The 14628-nt window shown below is 51.8% G+C and overlaps 3 protein-coding genes across 3 annotated transcripts; 1 reads left to right on the forward strand and 2 right to left on the reverse strand.

Annotated features, from left to right (window-relative positions):
- Positions 1–3: 3 nt before the first annotated feature.
- On the reverse strand, positions 4–8371 carry GCG54_00011316 (uncharacterized protein; the record flags this gene model as incomplete). The annotated part of the gene is made up of 7 exons (XM_045411221.1): positions 4–181; positions 236–1100; positions 1218–1469; positions 4167–5704; positions 5753–7039; positions 7098–8004; positions 8089–8371. 7 exons carry the CDS (start codon positions 8369–8371, stop codon positions 4–6), a joined length of 5310 nt encoding a protein of 1769 aa, XP_045268279.1.
- A 554-nt stretch (positions 8372–8925) lies between these two features.
- Positions 8926–10791, forward strand: GCG54_00011317 (uncharacterized protein; the record flags this gene model as incomplete). The annotated part of the gene is made up of 4 exons (XM_045411222.1): positions 8926–9306; positions 9386–9870; positions 9924–10363; positions 10427–10791. The coding sequence occupies 4 exons, from the start codon at positions 8926–8928 to the stop codon at positions 10789–10791; spliced, it is 1671 nt and encodes a 556-aa protein (XP_045268280.1).
- Positions 10792–11421: 630 nt separating this feature from the next.
- On the reverse strand, positions 11422–14385 carry GCG54_00011318 (uncharacterized protein; the record flags this gene model as incomplete). Its single annotated transcript, XM_045411223.1, has 1 exon — positions 11422–14385. One exon carries the CDS (start codon positions 14383–14385, stop codon positions 11422–11424), a length of 2964 nt encoding a protein of 987 aa, XP_045268281.1.
- Between the last annotated feature and the right edge of the window lie 243 nt (positions 14386–14628).

Below are 14628 nucleotides of genomic sequence, written 5' to 3' on the forward strand. Positions count from 1 at the left end.
TATTCAAGCAGCTCTTGTTTTAAACTTGTCTTGATGCTCGAAACAGTGCCAGACTCTGCGATGACTCTGCAACTCATGTTCAAGCCAGGCACTTCTTGTGGCATACATTTTGCTGGCCTCTTCGTCTTTGCAGTCAGGATAGGTACACATGTATGGCTGCAGATCCTGTAGGAGATGTGCTCTATCAGAATGATTAGGTCCTCGCCGAGTCATGCGAGACCTCGAGGTCACTCACCTCCAGCGCCCGCCTGTGGCGCATTCGGAAGCGCAAAGTTCGTTGCAGTAGTGGCAGACGAATTTTGTCTGCGCGGGTTCCAAAGCAGGAGGGGACGGAAATCTGGTGGAACCGTCGTCGTCATCGAGCCTGATTGCGATAGAAGAAGTTGTCAAAACAGCGCCCACATCACCGGCTTCTATGTAGTCTTGCGAGAGGTCTGTTTCTGGCAGCAATGCGCGCTTCGAAGAACTCGGTGCTTCATCTTCTTGGCTGGAAGAAGACATCAGCCTCCGTTTCTTGTTCGTCGGAAACGGCAAATCGTGAACGTTCATTGGCGTAGGCTGAGGAGTTGCTTCCGTCACACTCGGCGTTCTAGCTTGCCGTCTCCAATACGCGAATATTCGACGGCGAGTCGTGATTGAAATTCCCCAGCGTGGTTCCAAGTAATAATGGGGGTTTCTTGCGTGCAGTCCACCTTGTGTTCCCGGCGGCAATGGAGGATCGTCTGCCTCGCCAGTCGTGGGCCTTTGGAGTTGCCGAATGAATTCATTGACATGGCCTTGATCAAAGTCCGAGTAAGCCTCGAATAGATCAACAAGCTGATCGTCCACCTGAACTTCTTCCTTATGTTCTTGGGCCTTTTTGTTTACTGGTGTAGTTTGAAAAGCAGGGCCCCCGATTCGCAATGATATCTTGCCAAGGGATGCCAGAGTCTGGTCAACGTCAGCAGTGTTCTGTCCCAGCTCGGTCCTCATGTCGTATCTGCCAAAGTAACTGCCATCGCTGGAGCTGTTACTCTCGCTAGAGTTCTCAGAGCCATCCTCGGAGTCGCTTTCGAATGTTTGCTCGAGAGGGAGCCTGTCACCCTGAACCACTTCGATGCCTACATCGAACCGTTAGTTACATCTGCACTCTATCTATACCTAATTCACAGGTTTAAGGGGACCGAATAAATTCCGCGGAAAGTTCTTTGGCGCCCAATTAGTAGATGAGCTCTTACTTTTCAATAGTGTTGCATCCAATTCGGTTAATAAATCGAGAATGGTGGTCTTTGTGAGCGAAGAACCCGTCATCCGAACGTCTAAAGACGCCTTTCCATGTCGAAGCACTCCGATATTAGTTGCCCATACCCTGAGTCTGTCTCGCTGGTTCTTGACTACCGAGATGGACAGTTTCCCGTCTGATTTTTGGCTGGGGGTTTCCAGACTGCGCACAAGAAGATTGAAAGTTTCCACGCATTTTGTGGTGGCCGCTGCGAGTGGAATAGATGTCGGCTCAGTCGTTGTTTGTGTCTCCATGGTGTCGGAGCCAGAAACTTCTAACGACCCGCTCAGAAGAAAAGACTGGAATGAGACTATCTTGAAGTGTTGCCTCGGAGACTTTGAGTGCGTGTAACTGCTAGCTCGACTTTGTCGGCCACATTTTGGTGCGATAAGAAAGACGCAGTAGCATCGCACGTTGGGTATCGAGATAAGCGGGGTGGCGGAAAAGCCGTACGAGCCGGCTTGATATCACGGGAAGCCAGAAATGGAAACGCCAAGTCTGACTGCATGAGCGCTTTCTGTGTAACTTCAGTCGCATGTCCAATGGCAGAGGCGCAGCCGCAAGGCTGCAGTGGCCATATCTACAATTGGCGAATGTGCGGGGGAATCGCAGCTTCATTGTTATACAGCGTGTCACAGTCGACCATACCTTCGCATACAACGGTATCTGGGCTTTTGATGCAGTAGGTCAAGCAGATACATGATAGACTGAGCAACAGTATTGATTGATCTGCTTGAGGGCCAATCATGGCGGAGATCGCCGGCCTCGTACTCGGGGCCGTGCCTCTGCTCATATCTGCCTTGGAGCACTATCGAGACATCATTGATCCCGTTATTAGATTTAAGAATTGGAGGGGCGATCTTAAGAATAACATTCGAAGGCTAGCTGTAGAGCGCGCAACTTATCACGATAATCTGCGGGTCTTGTTATCGAAAGCCGTACGCTCCACCAACATGGAGGAGATGATCAGCGATCCGCAGTGTGAACTTTGGACAGACGAAGACTTGATAGGTGACTTGAGGGACGAATGGGAGTGCTCTTATGAGCCTTGCATTGATTTGGTTCGAGGCATTGGAGCAAGCTTGGAGACAATTGCAGCGAGTCTCAATATCGAAGGGTCGGACCAGGTTAGATGCTTACACTCGGGGCACTGCAGAGCCATGCTAACATCCTGTCTTGAAGATCGCACGAGGAGGCCTGAGAGCTTTCGTGTCAGCCAACTCTCCAATATCAACGACACAAGACGGCGTTTCCCGGTTCGAGTTTCGACGGCAAATAAGATTCACAATGAAGCGAAGTCAACTGAACAAAGCCATCGCATCGATAGAAAGGGACAACGACAGGTTAGGCAAGCTTCTGGATACAAAGACTAAAGTCAACTCCATAAATGAGAGCAATGGTCTGCATTCGAAAGTCAATATCAAATTCGTTGCTCCGCTGCCGAAAATACGAGACAACGCGGCCAGAGTCCACCAAAGCCTCCGCACACGATTTTGCGCCGACCACGAGTGTCATCAGGCTGGATTGCTTCTTCAGCAACGAATAAGGAGGCGGAGAGAACTATCAAAGCAAGAAATACTGAGAAATGTGGGAACACCGGAATGCTTCTGCGTGTCCATGTGGAAGTTCTCTGAGATGTCCTGGATCGACACAGAGATTCGTGTCTACGACGAGTCTTCAGCCAGCACAAGGTATCCATATCCTCGTCGCCTTCACGCACATAGATGCAATCATGACTGACTAGATCAGTCAAACCGGTTCTAGTGTATCTCGTATGGTTATCACAGGCCCGAACATTCAGACTACGCTGAATACAAGCGTTCCAGTTTTGGAGACATTGGCCATCACCGATATCTGCACCGCTATCCACCGCGCAATCTACCCTCAAATAGGACTAAAGATAGACCAATCAGGTATTCTTCGAGGTCTATACGAAGTTGAAACTAGACAGTACCACCTGGCCGCTAATTTCGTTACCATGGATCACTTCCTCCCCGTGATTCACAGGAGGGATCATTCTATGCCGGACCTGTATTATCTAGCTCTAACCTTGATTTCATCCATACTACAACTAGGAGAGACACCGTGGCTTATACAATCGTGGAGCCGGAAACGTATCGCCTTTCTGCGACTGGAAGATGGTAGCCAATCGTCCGTGGATATCAAGCATCCATACCTAGCTTGCCAATATGACTCTGGTAGGCTGTCTTGATAGTTATGGAATCTGCTACTTTACGTTACTGACCGGAAAATAGATACCGTAGTGTCACAAAACGAGGGTCAGACTGCTGCACTACGGCTGCGCAACCGACGAACCATTTTGGCGCTCGCCATAATGCTCCTTGAACTCAACTTCGGAACGCCTATCGAAAACGTCAGGACGGAGTCGGAGATGGGGCCAGATGGGCAGCCACACGAGCAAACGGATTTCCTCACGGCACAGCGATGGTTCCTCCAGAAGGAAAGTAAAGGACAGCTAACCAAAGGGTTCAAAAGCGCGATTTGGCACTGCCTCCAATTCTCCACTCACTATGCTGCGTCATTTGACAACGCCAGCTTTGTTCAAACCATTCAAGAAAAGGTGCTGGAACCAATTGAGCAGGAGTTTCTTGGGACTTGGGTAGACTTTTAAAGATCGAGGATCCAGTTTAATATCGTACTATACTACAGGAAGCGTCTACATTCAAGCGTCCAACTTCAATAAAACATTCAACGATCACACCCATTTCATGAAGCCAGCCTCGATTCAAAACCCTGCGCATGAATTCCGAATGCGTTACTCTTTCCGACTTGCTATGATCATGAAATGATTTGAACAACCAGATCTCTAGCATATGTATCCAGGAAATAGGGGTGCTAACGATTCCTCATTCGATCGTGACGGCCTTTGCCTTGCTTCGCTAACTTACATGATCTGCGATGCTGCCGACCAAACCCCAAGATTCGCTACCATTTTCCAAGATCAAGTTTACCACTTCTTCATGCCCTCCATCGATGGCATAGTCCAAGGGCGTAGCGCCAGAATTGTCCATAATGCTTACATCTGCTCCGTGGTTAAGCAGGGTCCTCACGGTATCGATATGACCGCTTATTGCAGAGATATGAAGTGCCGTGAAGCCGTCATCATTCCTGTAGTTTACCCCAACGCCGTCTTTCAGCATGAACGGTACGATTTCAGGGTTGATGTGCTGAGGGGTGGTCAAGCCCGACGGGGCTGAGCCCGTCTTGTCGAGGGACGCTCCATGTTTGATGAGCAAGGTGACGATGTCTTGTTGATCATTCTTGATGGCCAAATCCAACGGGGCCTCCACTTCGGTTCTTAGATTCGGGTCTGCACCATACTCTAGCAGCGTCTCCACGACGTTGAAATGACCATCTTCGACGGCGTAGCAGAGTGGCGTGATTGATCCGACGGTACCATTGGGATCAGCGCCGTAGGTAAGCAGCAAACGAACGTTAGGTTCATGTCCGTTCTGAGCGGCTCCCGCGAGGGCCAAATGGCTAACCATTCCGTACAAACCAGTCAGCGACCTCCCGCTTCGATCAATCAGCTTTCCCAGCATAAAACTTAACGTGGAATGATGTCCTCGTTCCGCAGCGACTATGATCGGGGAATAGACGCCATCTATGGTGGTATCCCAAACGACGCCATTTTCGGGAAGCATCGTTTCCACAATCTCCGTCAGCCCAAAGTAGGCCGCAAGGTGAATATTTGTCCACTGTTTTGGATACAACTGACTCCATCCTGGAGAGTGTAACCCAGCATCGTCCACTTTCAGGGCTTGAACAGCTGCCTGGACCATCATATCTCTTCCAAGAAAATTCATGATGGCCTCGCGTACGCTGTCTATCGCTGCTGTATCTCTTGCGCCTTTATGTTTGTCTAGAGCTTTGCGGGCATAGAGACCCCATGCTAGTGCCGCGTGAATGTAGAAAGGATGCTGAACGAGACGTTCTTCCCACTCATCATCTGACAGGCAAGGGCCTGCCGCAAAGGCATCCATGGAGAGATACTTACAGCAAACTTTCGTTTGGTCTTCCTCTGCGTTTGGACACCACTTATCCCTTGTTTGAAGGAGATACGCTTCTGTCGTAGGATGGAAAAACACCAGACTACCCCCCGAGGTCTCCATGACAAGCCCAGCACAATGAGAGAGTACTGAATTTGCGTCCATGGATGCCTCTTTATCTGAAGTGCCATCGTGTAGAATGAAAGCAGTCAAATCCTGGATTTGTGGCTTTTCCAGAACGTAGTCAGAATGTGCCATCCAGGCAAGTAGTTTACTAGCCATGTTCGATTCCCGGACGCGCAACATTGTCTTTTCGTAAAAGTCAATGATTCTGGGAGTTTGTAACAGAATTTGCAACAGAACAGGATTGACGAAGTATTCCACATCTGGGCTATCCTTCAAGGCATCAATGTAGGCTTTAGCAAACAGGAACCTAGCTTTGTTAGACAGCTGTTACTCAAAGACCGGTGTTTCAACTTACACTCCTTCTGCAAAAGTCACTATTTTCTCTTCGAATTCTTCTAGTCGTCCTGGACCGCTCTTGCTTTCTGTTGCCACATTGAAAGCATCGCGTGTATACGCTGATATGTCAGCGTCTGTGGCTCGCAGCTCCTGGATTCGGAAGTCCGGTAGTGCGTCGACGATCGTCGGGTCAATCCTGGAAGTGAGAAGCACGCTGACTTTGGAGTGGTCCCTCGCGATGCCGTGTAATAATCGGAGTAGCTCCAAGTGTCTTGCTCGCATATCGAATCCGTCAACGACAAAAAAGACCCTCGATAGATCGTCAGTGGACAAAGCCAAATCGAAATACTGTCGTGTTTGATAAACTGATAGAACTTGTTCCTCTTCGTAACTTAGAAAATGCGATACCTGGGTATCGCTGAGCTGGGTCATGAAGCTTCGGAATAGCGCTCCCATCATGTTCTTTCGGTGGTCGTAAGTCTCACAAAACAAGCCTACAACCCCGACTGTCTTCTCGTTCCTGAATCTTTGGCGAATGTCTTCGAGCACCACCGCAGCTAGAACAGATTTTCCGACCCCAGGCACACCTAGAACTAGACGTTTCTCCCCAACACGGGATAACCACGTCTGGTGGCCGGTTGAGTTCAAGAACCATTGCCAGGTACCCGGGTGTCGTTGCTGCAAGTATTTATTAAAGACAGACTCATCATCGGCGGTGTTCTTCGGCTCTGGAAGGTTATTCTCGCTTTCCTGTTTGTCTTCAACGTTGTCTTTGAAGGCATCGCCCCGCTCGAGGGACGCAGCATCGGGAGAAGACGAGGCCTTAGAACCGTTGTCTGAGAACTTGAGACTGACATCCAGGAGAGAAGATTCAGACCGATTGCCCTGAGCAGCTCCAGAATTGCTCCCATGCGTCGGCTCATCCTCTTCTAGTGCGTGTCGTGGAATGGAGAAAGAAGCGAGTCGTTCCATATGAAGGGCCATATGGTCAGTGAGAGAGGTCTCAAACGGGCCGTTAGAGAGACAAAAGGGGCAAGTGTCGCGCACATCCGTTGTGCTAGCATGTGCAAAGCTAGCCATACCCTGTATCTGAGCCTGGCTTAATGTAGCATGGGATGCTTCGAGATGCCCGATCAAGGCGCCTTTCGATCTAAATAGATCTTTATGCTCGAAACAGCGCCACACCCTACGGTGAACACGGGATTCGTGTTCCAGCCAGGCAGACTTGCTGCTGTGCATCGCACTTGACTCTGTGCAATCGGTGTATGTACACATGTACGGTTGAAGATCTCGTAGAATGTGTTCCCTGAAAGAGGTTCAGTCTCAAATAGTCCTGGTAGGTTCACTTCGCGGCGAGTTCTTACCTCCAACGCCTTCCTCTTCCTTCTCGAGCGGCGCACAAGACGTGGCAATACGGGCACACGAATTCCAACTGCTCAGGCTTGATGAGAGGCGGAGCAGGGAGCTCAGAGGTTCCATCGTCCCCAAAAGCTGTTGAGACGTAGGATATGGTTGACACGGTGTCGGTATTGTCTCCGTCATGGTGATACTTTGTCGCATCTGTTCCAGAGAGTAATGTACGCCCAGTGGAACTCGCTACGTGGGACTCGACGGGCCGGGGATTTGTGTTGAGGCCTTCAGAAGACCGCACGACTCCCAGCGGCACGGCTGCAGGAAGTTCACTTGGTCGAGCTGAAGCTTCTCTTGGCTGAGATGGCCGTTCATCCTTTGCCAACTTCTTGGCATGTCTCCGCCAGTATGCAAAGACTCGCCGCCTGCTTGTGATTGACGTGCTCCAGCGATCAACGAGGTAACTCTCATGATTACCGTGACTCTTTTCAGACGCAGCCGAGTCAACAGCCTCTGGGACATGGAGGTCATCGTAAATTTCCACTGCAGCTTGATCCTTCCGAAGCTGCCGAAGAGTTTCTTCGACATGTTGTCGATCAAGAGTCGAGTAAGCTTCGAGTAAGTCGCCCATCGTGGTTCCATCGACAGGAACGAGCTCCTTGTGGTTCAGAGCCTTATGGTCCAGATGCGCAGTTCTGTTTGCAGGCCCCCTGATCCTGAAGGATAATTTGACGAGGGAAGATAGAATGTGGTTTATCTCGGCTGTGTTCTGTCCTAGCTCTGTCTGTTTTCCGGAGAATCCTGGAAAATTCTCGCCATCGTCTGAGCTGCCGCTTTCACTGGAGTAGCCTGAACTGTCATCCATATCGTTTATGAGCGTTTCTTCCAAGGGTGGTCTTGATCCAGTCACCACTTGTTCGCCTAGTCATTCGATTAGGAAAATGTTTGTAATTCATCTGCCTGGATTGTCTGCCAAAGATACAGGAAACCGGATTGACTTCGTACTTCTCTTAATAGTGTTGTCCAGCTCCTTCAGCAGCTTGTATACGGTGCTGTGCATGAGACTGGAATCCATCAAACGAAAATCTAACGACGCTCTGCCTCGTTGAAGGGCTCCGAGGTTGGTTGCCCATAGTTTGAAACGATCTTGCTGGTCTCTCACAACTTGCGAAGGTAGCTGCGTTTTGAACTTGTCGATGGCAGTGTCTGAGTTGGACTTTAAGGCGTTGAACAAAGACATGCATGTTCTAGTGGCCTCTGCCAGAGGAAAAGCCTGTTGGGATTCCATGATATCGGTTTTTGTCTGAGAGAAGCCTGCACTTTTTGGGACCGCATTATCCGTTTTGAGTACCGTAGTGACAATAGTCACATTCAGTAGACGGCAATATAATGTTCCAGACGTTATTTGAGTGAGGATATGATACAATCGGAAGGCCAAACTGAAGTTCTCGACCGTATTAGTGAACCTGGAATTTGGTTTACTGGAGGTCTGAATGATCAGGCAGAGCAAAATCACGCAACGATTAAGTATCATCCACAGCTGATTTCGAGATAAGGTTCGGGTTTGGCAAGGTATTTCCGGAAAGAGGGGTAATCAGTTGTATTTCATCGATGGAACGGTCCAATTGAAATCATTCATTCCGCAAGGCTCCTGTCGTTCTAGTTCAGCTCAGCTCGGTTATGCAAGCTGACGGAGCATCATCCAACCATGGTAATTCCTACAGTCGAGTTCTCAACTTCTCTCGTCTCCCTGCAGCCCTCAGCATTTGACTTCGAATCAGAACTATAGCAACTTCTGATGACAGTCTCTAAAGCTTAGAAGCCTTAGCATTGGTCTTTCAGATGGCAGAGATCGCTGGTCTGGTTCTCGGGGCCGTGCCTCTCGTCATATCTGCCCTTGAACACTACCAGGAATTCGTTGACCCCGCCGTGGCCTTCTTCAAATGGCGCGGAGAATTATCAAAAGTAATTTTGCGCTTGGTCACCGAGAGGGCCACATATGATCAAAACCTTCGTTTGATGCTTGCGCGAATTGTGAGCCACGATGAACTGGACCGGATGGTCGAAGACCCCCAAGATCACCTCTGGACGTCCAGAGAGCTTCTTCTGGACTTGAAAAGCGAGTTAAGCAGAGCTTACGGGCCATGCATGGCATTAGTGAAGGAAATGGAGGCCGTCATGGTGACCATCGCGGCTGGTCTAGACATTGACGGCTCGGATCAGGTTCGAGGACCATGAAGCAGAGGTCGGCGGTGCTATGCTAACAGAATTGTGAACCAAGGTATTAGATAATGGGCTTCAGACTGTTATATCAGCCAACCCACCAGTCTCGAAGACGCCTGATCCTCGTCAGCGCTTTCAGTTCCGGAAGCGCGTCAATTTCACCATGAAGCGGCGGACCATCGACAAGAAGCTCACCGAACTAGAAAGCTGCAACAGGAAACTTCGAGACTTGCTAACGGGCGCCGATGCGATTAATGCAATTCAGCAGGACGAAGGGCCTACCCGAAGACCGCGCATCCGCTTCGTGGCACCCCTTCAGAGCATCCGCGCAAACGCCTCGAGAGTCCACGGAGGGCTCTGCGGGCGGTGGTGTTCGGATCACGACTCTCATCATGCGGGGCTGCTTCTAGAACAACGCATTGCTCGACGCGTAAAGAAGAGCCGGAAGGGAAACGTGATGGAGGCGGGTAAAATGGATCGCTTCGGAGTATCGCTATGGCGGGCTGCGGTCATGACATGGCTCGATACAGAATTCAGGATTGACGACTCACTAATAACGGCCAGGTAAATTCCCCATCTTGACTAACAGCGTTCCATGGTTCTAACCTATACTGTAGAAGCCAAAATGCACCAAAGGTGACATTCTCAATGGCAGAACTGAAAGAAAGCCTAGATGAGCCCGGAAGCATAACAGTCCTAGAGGTGAAGGACATATGCACGACCATCGAGGAAGCCATGCACCCTCACATCGGCTTCGCCATCGACTCATCGGATATACTGAGGGGACTATACCAGGTAGAAACCCAAAAATGCACTCTCGCCCAGAGCCATATGACGCTGGACGGGTTCCTGCCATCTATCAAGCGCCATGACTACGTGCTGGCAGATTACTACTGCCTCGCCGTCACCCTCGCGTCTTCGGTTCTGCAGCTTAGCGAGACCCCCTGGCTACATCAGCCTTGGAGTAGGAGGAGCATCGCCTTCCTACGTTTGAAGGGCGGGAATGCTTCATCGGTGGACATCAGACATCCCTACCTTACATGTCAATACTGTGCCGGTAAGCGCCCTCAAGTCGTTCATTCTCACTAGATACAGGTCTAACATCCAACTACTCCCCAAGATGAGCCATCGCCCCAGTCCAGGTCTGACGTCCCACCTGCCGGGCGAATAAACATGCTCGCCCTCGCCATAATGCTAGTGGAACTGAAATGCGGCAGCCCAATAGAAAGCTTGCGGCAAGTCCAAGATCTACCCCCGAACGGACAGCCGAATATGTGGACCGACCTTTCGACGGTGACGAGGTGGCTCGATGTCCAGGTGAACGAGGGGAATCTCAGCTTTGGGTTCACGAGCGCCATCACATATTGTCTTCAATGCTGCGTCAATCCGTTCGCATCGCTGGATGATACGGACTTTGTCCAGTCGATCGAGGAAAACGTCTTGGAACCTCTGGAGAGAGAAATGCAACAGCTGCTGTATGGGTAGAACACGAGGTTTCTACATGGCTATAGCCACCCATGTTTGATGAGCTCACTGCAGAGACGATGCGTGGAGTTGGGGGAAACGAAACTTAATCATGCCGGCGACTCTATGCGAGAAGCGGATGTCAATGTAGCTTACGAATGACGGTAAGATCGACACGATTCGAAATGTCCGGCTGAAACCGGCCAGTGTAGTAGACAAGTATATATATTGGAGTTGTCGCTATCTAGCTGTACATCAAACTTGAAAGCCGAGAGCGCGAACTATCCCAGTTCGCTCGGCATAGCGACGCTCTTGTACGAGATGGCACCATAACTTTTCTCCGACGGATCTATCCAGTCACTCAACCGCCATCAAACCATGCGCTCCATCCTCCCCGCCCGATAAAGTCGCCTTCATCATGACCACCCATGAGCAACGCTACGGCCACCCCCCGGACGAGATCCGAGAAAGAAAATAATAATAATGGAAATTTGCGCCATCTGAACGCCATGCCATAGATAACAAGACTCCGGAAACGCCCGTGACATATGCCAACGTATATGATCGATATACAACCTCAACTTCCAAACACGCTGCGTCATCTCATAAATAAATGGGAAACAAGATGAAACGTAAATGAAATGTTGCAACTTAGTGCCAACCACCATGCATGCGTTCGTTATCTTCGTGGATACGGAAACCGATCCCGTCCTCAGCACCGGGGACTTGCCAGCCGCGCTGAGTGCTGGGGTACTCGGACGGCTGGCTGCTCACATCGGATTGAGCATCGTCGTTAGCACCCACTGCAGGGGAGAAGAGTGGATCGATGTTCTCCCCATCCGACATATGGTCTTGGTCCTCGATACCAGGCCAAGGCTCATCCTCAGGCTGCCGCGGGTGCGATGAGTCACCGTCACGCACTGTAACCATGTGAGTCACCTCGACACTGTAGTCGCTGCCGTCCTCATCATAAGGGTTGGTGCTCCCGTAATCCGGGTCCAGGTTTTCGTCATCCTGCACGTCGTCTTCCGCGTTGGAATCTTCCACTACACCGCCGGAAACACGTGGGCGTGACTCCGTGACCGGCGCGTTGCTGTACGGGGTAGCGTAGTACATCGGCGTAATTCCACGACCGTTTTGATGGCGCTCATCCGCGGGCATGAAGCCGGGCGCAGGGCTGGGCGAGATGGTCCAGCGAGGTGTGTTACGAGGGCGACTAGGCGAACGAGTCCGCCGGCGTTTGTAAGCATTTGACATTGCTGATGCTGTCGCTGCCGCCATGTTCGGAGGACTGGTCCGGACCTGAGCGGCCAGCTGTCGTTGCCCAAATGACGACACGCGCCGCTTAGTGAAGGCTGGCGAGTAGTTCGCAGGGACTGATGGGGGCATTGAGGTGGTGCGGATATAAGGCGGCTTTGAACCCTTCCGCTCCCTCATCATAGTCTCTCTCAAAGGAGTCTGGCCACGAGTCATCATCGGACTAGACGATCGCATAGACGATTGCATCGTGATGTGGTGAAGCGAAGGGGAGGCTGACACCCTCTGCCTGGCCTGTCGGATACTCAACGACGACTGAGAACTGGGGACCTCGTCCAAATGATCATTCCATGCCCAGTAGTCTTCGCGGGCATCCGCTTCAGGAACCTCCTGCGTAGATTGAGAATCGGGATAAAAGCGGCTTGTTTCCCGAAGACGTTGCCAAGTCCAGCCGGACTCAAACGCCTGCAAGTCCTGCAGGTAAGCTTCAGGCTGAGTGATAAACAGACGAGGCTCAGAGGAGCGCATGACGACAGAGTGGAGGAAGGACACGTCCCATATAGCGGGAGTGATCATCTCTGCTGGCGTCAAGAAACGGAGGCGAGAATCTTTGTGGACCTTGCGGAGAGGCACCCATGATTGCTGCAGGCCCAAGAAGCGATCAGCCTTCCCATCAAAGCTCCGCCGGCGAGAGGGTGATGGCGTAGCGACCGAAAAGTCGGTAAATGTGTTCGAGAAGGCAGCATGCATGGCTGCCTGGACGCTCCTGGCGTCGGTGCCTTTGATGGATATGGTTCGTATGAGGCCTCGACTCCTTAGTCGTCTGTCGATGACGCTCGTTGGGCCGCACGCCTTGGCCATGAGCCATTCGTGGTCATGGCCCGGAGCGGCCCATTCCGCGCAGAAGGGCGACTGGGCCCTCATTGTCAAGCCGCTGTTAGTGTTGGGTAGCTGTGTCCACTCATCCAAGCTAGAGTGAACGTCAGCCTTGAAATCTTGAAGCTCTTGCCAGATGCGCTTGAGAGGAAATGGCATGAAGACAACTTCAACCTCCCATGGCCGAGCTGGCGAGGGTATTTGCGACTGAAGCTGCAAGAGCTGTGATTGTAAGGTTTGGATCTGACTGAGCATCTCATGTGAGTGGGCGGCGCGGGATGTTGTGCTTGTCGCAACGGAGACGACACTGTTGGTCGACTCATCAACATTCTGCCGGTCGCGACGGCCGACAAGACTGCTGGTATCGTTCATGACCTTCTCAACCTCCTCCATGCGCACCTCGAGATCGGTGACGCGAAGGTCGACAGCATCATGCTTGTCATGGCATTCATCATGTCCAGCTGCAGAGAAGGAAACGTTTTCCAGCTTTTCCAGGCGGCTCTCATGTCCCTGAACGGTATCTGATAAATGGCGGAATGTTTCGCGGGATGGTCCTGCAAACAAGGCGTCGACTTTTTCCATGGGTCTTGGGGACTGCGCTCTAGGTGTCTCTGCGCCGCTGTCACTGTGAGGAATAGTTGCGCCATCATCCTTGGTAGACTGGCAATCCGGCTGAGCAAACGTAAATCCGGCATCCTGGAGTCTGTCCTTTCGCGGGGTCCTGGGATTAGAAGTAACACCACTTAGTGTCTGAAGACCCCTTCCGGCAAAGGGACGAAGGTAGCGGGCCTGGCTGGAGGAGGTGGTGGAGCTAGCCTGAGATGGCATTAGACATTGAGCTGGTATTGGCGGCAACGCGGTATTATTTCCAGGCTGGGACTGTATGAAATCGCCCCAGGGTAACGTATCCTGTAAAGAAGACTCCGGGCGCTGGCTGGGCTGGTCCAGAGGCCGAGGCCTTGGTGGTTCCTCGGGCTTGTTAGGAGGCATCGCCACGGCGGCATCCAGGTTCATAAACTCCATGGTCGGGGTAAATCCAGCGGGCATGCGAAAAGACATCTCGGGCATCTGGACCGGGCTGAGAGGTTCCCTGGAAATCCTCGGCTTCTCGTTCTCCTGTCCGGCGATGTGGGCAAGGGGCGCGGCGAAGAGGGCGGGCGCATTGGCGGCGGTGGGAGTCTGCGCGGGCGCGGGCGCTTCGCTCCCAGCGCGACCGCCATCGTCGTGATAGCAAGCATGATGGGAGCACATGCACCATACGGAGTTGTCAGCGCCCAGGGTATCTGCGTATGCTCTCCCTGCGGCAAAGCGACTCCAAAAACGACGGCATCCACACTTGGCTCCATTGGCGCCGGGCGTCAAGTCCACGTAGTTGCAGCCTCCTCCGGGAAGGGAGACTGGGGAGCGCTGGGGAGCGCCATCATTGTAAATGTCGAAGAAGGATGAGCCCGGGAGAGGAGCATCGAACGGTGTTGCTGCCATTGGCGGCAGTGATATTCATCGGACAGGTTGGGTGATCGGTGCGGCGGCGGCGACGGGGATGGCGCTGGTAAGTAGGCGAAAGGTGGAATGTTGGGATGAAGATGGGATATCGGTCGCGCGACGATGTTGACTCGGGATGTTGGAGAGAGGAAGTTGGTGAAACGAGAAGTGAGAGAGAGAAATCGCTAGGCGGCCCAAACCAGGGCCCAGCTGGGTCGCAATCCGAGAGACCTAGAACATGGC

The sequence above is a fragment of the Colletotrichum gloeosporioides genome (genome assembly GCF_011800055.1).
Source record: "Colletotrichum gloeosporioides strain Lc1 chromosome Unknown consensus_17, whole genome shotgun sequence".
In the NCBI taxonomy this organism is placed as follows: Eukaryota; Fungi; Ascomycota; class Sordariomycetes; order Glomerellales; family Glomerellaceae; genus Colletotrichum; species Colletotrichum gloeosporioides.